General features: G+C 42.2%; 1 protein-coding gene across 1 annotated transcript; it reads left to right on the top strand.

Moving 5' to 3' along the window:
- Positions 1 to 452: 452 nt before the first annotated feature.
- On the top strand, positions 453 to 7,261 carry LOC103370871 (potassium voltage-gated channel subfamily D member 3; the record flags this gene model as incomplete). The annotated part of the gene is made up of 5 exons (XM_008300041.1): positions 453 to 554; positions 3,873 to 3,905; positions 4,029 to 4,121; positions 5,299 to 5,558; positions 7,084 to 7,261. Coding segments are annotated over 5 exons (666 nt in total), but the record flags the coding sequence as incomplete, so codon positions are not given.
- Positions 7,262 to 7,676: the final 415 nt, after the last annotated feature.

Genomic DNA, 7,676 nt, shown 5'->3' with positions numbered 1-7,676 from the left:
GTAAAGAAGCAGAGCAATATGGGAATAGACACATACTTGATTTATTTTGCCAGACAAAACTGCGAACATAGCAGCACAGAAACGGGCCGAATTAAGTGAATTCCGTGCTTCAAATACAGAGTGACGTTTAGCTGCTTAATTCATACAGGATTTACCTGATCTACTCCTAACTGCCACTCTAAGTGATTTTAAACCCAAGGAATGTGTTATCGTGTAGTCACCATAAATCATTCATAAGTATCACTGGAGATCAGAGTGAATTTATCACCGGAGATCAGAGTGAATGCTTAAGTAGCCCATGTTTGATTTGATCTATAAGATCACAACTAAAATATCAAGCATGCAAAAGTGCTGTAGCTCAAATCAGTGGGATGTCAGGATGATCCGCAGTCGCTCTGACATAGGATGTGGTGTAAGCACTTGCTAACAGGTGGTTTCTTTGGTCTTTGCAGAAAGCCCGCTTGGCCAGGATACGAATATCCAAGACTGGAAGCTCCAACGCCTTCCTCCACAGCAAGCGCAACGGCCTGTTCAACGAAGCTCTAGAGCTCACGGTAAGACCTGTCTCAGACGCACAGACACCGCAATGCACAATGTTACGATCAGGTCACAGAATACCAAACCCCACAGGACACAATTACTGTTGTGGTATTTTTTTTTTTTAGTATTTTTAATGATGACACAAGGAGACTGACCTCTGTGGTAACTCTGTTGTTAGGTGCAGGCCTTGCTTGTCTGTCCTTTAATTATCCCAACATCCCATCAGTGCAGCTCACTGCAATCTTGTTTGATAAGCGGCACTTATAATGTGAGCATCTCTGAACCCAGCTGCCCAGCTGAGGAACAGGCTTCAGGCAATGCAGCAAGAAAAGTAAACACAACTCAAGGATGTTCCTTGCTTCACCAAAAATGTTGCGGTTCACAAGCACTATAGCGGCCCGGGGCTGACACAGCACGAAAACAAGTGCTTCCTCCACCCTCTCACTCACTCTCTGTGTGTCTCTATTGCTTTATCGCTCTTCAGTAGCAATGGTGCGGACAAAATCAAAATGGCACCAGCAACACACAAGCTATGAGTGAAATATGCATCAAATTTATATGAATGCCTTAAAAAAAACAATACACTAAGACAACGAGCTGCCAAGGTGTCTTTAGTAATGTGTAGTATACAACAGAAGTGTATACGCCACTGCGTGATATCACTTAAAAGTCAAATGATTTAAAATTGTGTCACCTCTTAATAATTACATTTTTTACTAAGTTGACAAATGGAGGATTTTCTTGTGTGAACAGTCAAAAACAAATACTTGAGGAAGACTTTATTATAAATACAGGCATTATCAGTGGAGAGTCTGTGACAGCTCCAGCTCTAAGGACAAAATCTAAAATAGGAAAACAATTCTGGCTTGCTTTTTGGCACCAAACTGCAAAATTATACAAAATTAATTAAATAACATGAAAAGAAGCTGATGATTCTTTGGTCGGATGAGACCAAGGGGATTTTTTTGCCATGAACCTGGCCAGGACTACCACAGTGAATGCATAATCCCGACAGTCTAGCACAGTGTTCAAAGTGTGTGGATGTGTGGCTGCATGAGTGGAAAAAGACATTTATAAATTATACCTGTGGATATACAGATATACTGGCTGGCAACATGAGTCCAACAGACTAGAAGCTTTGAAGGAGAGGAATATTTCAGCGTGGTAATGATCCAAAGCACACTGCCAAAATCACACAAGAGATCTAAAGAAGCAAAAAAAAAAGTGAAAACCATGACCTGGCCAAGTATTTCATCTATCAGCGATGAGCAGCTGAAACAGTCTGTGAGGACAAGCAGAACATCTCTCTGGATTGCTTACAGTGCTCCGTGTGCTAATCGTTTTTGTTTTATTTAAGATTATATTCATTGCAGAGTGTGCACTGCTCCATGAAGACCACCATGTCCAATTTTAAAGTTAATCACCAGCACAAAAACACATAATTAAAATATCTGATAACATCCAAATGTTTTCTTCCCTTTTCCATATTGTGCAACTTCAGCTTAAAACTAATTAGGTTCAGCGTTATCAGTAGTAAGACTTTTCCCCTTTCTTTTCATAGATGCAACCGTTTTAAAATTCATGAGACATTCACCTGTGCTCGCTTCTCAGAATAATAATCTATCTTTTATGTTGTATAACATTCATTTTGACCATGTTGGACTTAAAAAGAGCAACATGCTGGTAGTCTGCCGATGTCCAAAGGCGACAGCTTAGGGGCGAGTGTTTGAAAACACATGCGAGCTGAGTAAAATGATAATTGCTGTCAGACGTAGGTTTAATTGTGAGGCAGCTATTTACCAACAATATGAACAGCGCCATGCAGAGCGACACAGCGTGTTTTGTCACTCTGCAGATCAAGCTGTTTCCACTCTGCAGTATGGCGGCCACCTGGGTGGTGAGCCATAGCCGCCTCCAGACAGACTGCCGATATGGGCTCGCAGTGGCATGTATAGAGAGGGACAGAAATAACTCAACCTAAACACCTGTGTTTTACTGCTGCGTTAGGTAGAGATAAGCAGCACGAACACAGGTGAGCAGTCCTGTCTGCGAGAAAACCGAGTCATCAGAGCAGGAATTTACCCTCTCAGCAAAGAAGTCTCTGCTTACAACACCCGCCACCCGCTTAACAAACAGAAAATTGCTACTACAAATCTTCCAAACATGGCATTTCACTTGCCTCTCGGCGGTGCTGTGGAGCATGCAGGATAAGGGCAGTACTTTCTGGCTTTGTTTTTTTTTTGGTTTTTTTTTTTATAAACAGCTCAACCACAGATTCTGCTGGGAAAGACTGATGCAACCCATTGAAAGTCTATATGTGAAACACGGCCGTAATTCTGACGAGAGCAATGATGGCATTCTGCGGTATACTTGAAGAGACATCGTTCCGGGCTCAAGTTAAAGCGATTATGTAGAATTTTTTTTTCCAATAATGCAAAGTAATCTGTGTTTTCTGGGCACTAACTCTTCCAAAACATCCCACTTAGATGTTAGATACACAGAAATATGCAAGCTCCAAATCATTGGACAAATTTAGTAAGAGGCTATTTCAAATTTTGCCGTAGAAATAGTTCACACAAAGCCAAAAAACAAAAGCCTATAATGGTTTGTGTTTCTAATGTGATCTCGGTTTTTTTACACAAAAGAAATGTTTTTCTACAAACCTCAACTCCCTCTCAAGGTGTGACAGCAGAATAATTTACTGAACTAATAAAACAATATAAATAGGGAAAAAAGAAGCAAATGAACTGCGGTGTATTGACAATCAAACGCTATTTTAGATATTTTTGCAGCTTCCTTTACTTTGTTAGAGGATCTGTGAGCCTCCTCAGCAGTCGATAGTCCACTTATTGTCTGACTCACCTCCCCACTGCCTATAAATGAGTTTTGTATCCGAACCACCACAGAACTTGAAATAGCACCCACTTGTTCACGGAAAGATACACACACACAAACAAACAAACACATAAACAGGCCACAGCAGAAAAAAAAATAGGGAATATGGAAAACAAGTCATTAACGAGTTGCCTCTAGCAAGCCTTTGCAATAACAGAGATGGAGGCAAAATGTCACGATGGAAATTTTTATATGAATTGTATATACTGTATATCTATTAAGACGGGAGTTGTGCTAAAAGTCTCCCTTCTGGCACAGATCAATGCACCGGCTCCACTGATGTTAGCAGACATCCCTCTCAGGGTCAGAATAGTAATGTCCTCCGTGTCTGACTGGCATTACTGCAGCCCTGACGGCTGCCTGTTTTCAGTGCTGACCTATGAACACTAGTAAAACCCCATGTCTGTTGTTCCTTTTGTCTCCTTCTCCAATTCAAGCAACTTCCATACAAGATGAACCTTTCAGATCAGGTACTGAGACAGCAGTTGGCCGCGCACCTCTAACATCTGATTAGTGTCTTCCGAAAAGAGAATGTTGCGTAGTATTCATTTTGTGGGTGTGTATTTGTGTCTTTGTGTGTGTGTGTGTTGCAGAGTTCCACTGAGGATGAGCAACGTTTAAGCAAGTCTACCTCTCTATTAGAGAGCCAGCACCACCACCTGCTGCACTGTCTGGAGAAAACCACCGTGAGTATGCACACGCTCCAGCTTTTTATCTGTTAGAATGTTTGTTTTTCCTCAATCACAGAAAAAAAATCAATCGATTAGATTCTAAAATTGCAATTCAATATCAACATAGAAGCCAAAATTGCGCAGTCCTCAACAGACCTTTTTGTAGCTGTGGCTCATTAGGTGAAAATAGCTGGGGCATAATGTGTATAGATCTACAGTATTTTTATGTCCATGCACAAGTACTGCTCGCTCTACCGTGATGTCCAGTACACTGCATTTCCCTTATGATACACGCTTGCCTGCCCGCATGCGATACAGACACACTGTCTGTCTCAGCCGAGCACAACTCAGAGCATGGCAAATGAAATCATGGGCGAGTGCACACGCACCCAAACTCTCATTATTCATCCTACATAAAACGGACCACGTGAAGGATGTTTGGGACACTCAAGGGGAGCTGCAAAAAGCCGGGAAGACGACACTGACGTATTGTTGCCTTTTGAAGGTGATGCAGTCTGGCCAACACCAGCAAATAGTGGCCAATTTACACATTTACACAGAAGGGCAACATTAATTCACTTAAAGTTGTATTTGCACTATTTTGCTCTCCACCAACTCTTGAGGGAAATTCTTTTAGGCTTCTAAACGCTCACTTTAACTTCCTTTCAACTGCTAAATTAGTCTGTCTGCTGTATGCAAACTGCTGCATGCTTTGGCTGAAAACAATGCTGATGAGAGCAGTGAGCGTGAACCAGAACAGTAAAGTTTCCACAGCTACAACATTGAACTCAAGGTCTGCACAAAGCTCTGTAGCACTGGCAGGAACTGCAGTGATAATTCTGTGTGAATTCATCGCTCTGAGCGATTCCTTTCACGTACAACTGGTTGTGTGATATATTGTTAATATAGAAATATTGATTATATCTGCTTTAAGGAAGTAGAAATTATTCTGAACCTGGCTCCAATACACTGAAATGTAGACATGCACACACACACAGTGCCATGCACACCTATATAAAAAATAATCACACATTCTGAGAGGAGTTATTGACCCGGGGAAGAAGCAGAAAATGACAGGATATAACAAACCATATACAGTACATGGTCATAAATATAGATGCTGTAAATGTCACGTCTTTTTTATGACTCTCTCACTCCGTCTTACTTCCTTTGCATTGTCTTTTGTTTGTAGAACCATGAGTTTGTGGATGAGCAGTATTACCAGCAGAGCTACCTGGAGGCAGGGCTGCAGAATTACCCCTCTCGAAGCCCCTCCCTGTCCAGCCAGGACGGTGTGACCGGGACATGCTGCACCCGCCGGAGCAAGAAGCACCACACCCCTTTACCGAATGCCAGTGCCCCAGCACACATGCAGCCTTTGACACACACGCACACACACCAACAAGGCTTGCAGGAGCTCAGTACCATCCACATCCAGCCCCTCAGCACCAGGTAAGATCAAGATTATCAAAGGCAAAAAGATTGTGTACCACGGTGGTGATGGGTTAAAGAAAATAGTCTATATTGAGATATTGTACTTTATATTGTACAATCTGGGATCTTACCTCATAAAATCAGGTCAAGGTTACGTCATAAATATGTTTTCCCATCTGAAAATGAAAGCATGGCAAACACAAATGTAATTTTTTAATAGAAGATGCTCGTTTTATCCAAACTTCTTGATTGCCATGTTCGGAAACCAGTGAGGAAAATATAGTTATCATTCACTGACTACATTTTTTTTCATACAATGTTCTCGCCTGTGGCAGTGTGCTTTTATAATCTGTTCTGGCAGGGGAACATCTTAGAAAGTACCTTCTAACCAGATTCACTGTTCGGGCTAATGGTTAGCAATTAACAACTTTCAACCATCCACTACCATTAGCCTGATTACCCACCATGTTACTAACGACAACTGACAACGAGGTGCTAATTTACTCTCACGTAGTCCCCATAACATTTAGTCATCTGTGATTCTGACAAAGGGAATTTTGTCCACATTGAGGCCTTCATTGAGAGACATTTAGGTTGTATTATTTGACAACTTTTGGCCAGTCAGACTTAAGAATTAACTTACAGGAAGACACCCACGATACATTGGCTGCTTTACAATTGCTTATAATTAAAGATGGAGTGTGCGATCCTTATCCAAAACACTCTCTGCCAAATGCAGTGATCAGTCCGCTAGCTGTCCGTGATGTGTATTAATACGCAGTCCTGGATGTAAATGGGAAACAAAGTGACTCTGATCAACCCTATCCCAGCGTGCCCTGTGCATGTTCACGATCATTTCCAGATTTCAGAAAACACACAGCGACATGAGGTTCCCAGTGGAGTTGTTTTTCTGTCCACCTGGCAAATGTGTGTTGAATATTTATGCACCTTTTTTCATTTGGTTTGCTCCACAAACTTGTGGCTGAAACACATTGTTTTGTGAATTTTGTGAGCTCAAGTTTGTCCACCATCCACTGATTATTCTGACTTAATGTTGTGTACTAAAGAAGCCTGCAACCATTTCACGAGCAGCTGAAAGCCGTGTAGATCTGCAAAGATGAGTGTTGGCTCTTTGTTAACACGATAAGGAGTCTGTCTTTGTGCTGCACTGTGAACGTTTAATTTCTACCTGTTGATTCTCCTTTCGTCTAATTATAGTTTGGTGGAGCTTTAAAAAAAAAAAAAAAGAATTTTAAAACCTTGGGGATTGTTGACCAATTTGCACTAACGGATATTTCATTTGAACACAGGATTTTCCAGGGTTTGTTCACTTTGAAAGGGGTCTAAGGGCACAACTATCGTTTTTAAAGGCACCTCAAAGGAGAGAGGAGGATTTCTCATTAACTTTTCTTCAGCCACAGTCGATCTGGGACTCTAACCTTCACAAAACCCATCTCCCCTGAAGCTCTGTTCTGTCTTTGAGTGAAATATTTCCCCAGGATTACCCTAATCCTTGACTTTCTTCCTTCATTTATTCCTGCAGCCGCTCCAGTCTGAACATGCGCGTAGATGAGCCAGCACCTCTGAACTGCCAGAGCAGCCAGATCACCACAGCAATCATCAGCATTCCCACACCACCGGTGACGACCCCCGAGGGCGACGCTGCTCATCTGCCCGCAGGCCCCACCCACCAAAATGTCGTGAAGGTGTCCGCACTGTGAAAACTAGAGTGCAGGGCGCGGAAAGACAGATAAAGTCTCATCAAGACAGACTGAGGGACAGAGGAGGACTGAGAATGATGGAGGAGGAGGAAGGCGTTCGGAGTCCTAGCCTGGCCCTGGTGGAGCCTGCCCTCTGCTGGTCATGTACTGTAAAGACATGGACTCCCTGTACAAACGGAGGATGGCTTTTAGATACAGTAACTTCATGTTAGCGGTTGGCATACATGTGTGTGCGTGTGAGTGAAACAATAGGGAAGACGTGTAAGGAGCTATTTTAGACAAGGAGGCGAGTGAGTGTGTGCCACCCAAGTGTCAGAGGTGAGTTCCCAGAGTAAGTCATGTGTCACTGTGCACAATGCACCTTTTTTATGATTTATGCTTCCGTTTGATTTTTCTTTTCTTTTTTTTTTTTTAG

This window comes from Stegastes partitus, unplaced genomic scaffold (assembly GCF_000690725.1).
Source record: "Stegastes partitus isolate 25-593 unplaced genomic scaffold, Stegastes_partitus-1.0.2 Scaffold1492, whole genome shotgun sequence".
NCBI lineage: Eukaryota > Metazoa > Chordata > Actinopteri > Pomacentridae > Stegastes > Stegastes partitus.
This window is presented reverse-complemented; position numbering and strand designations above follow the sequence as displayed.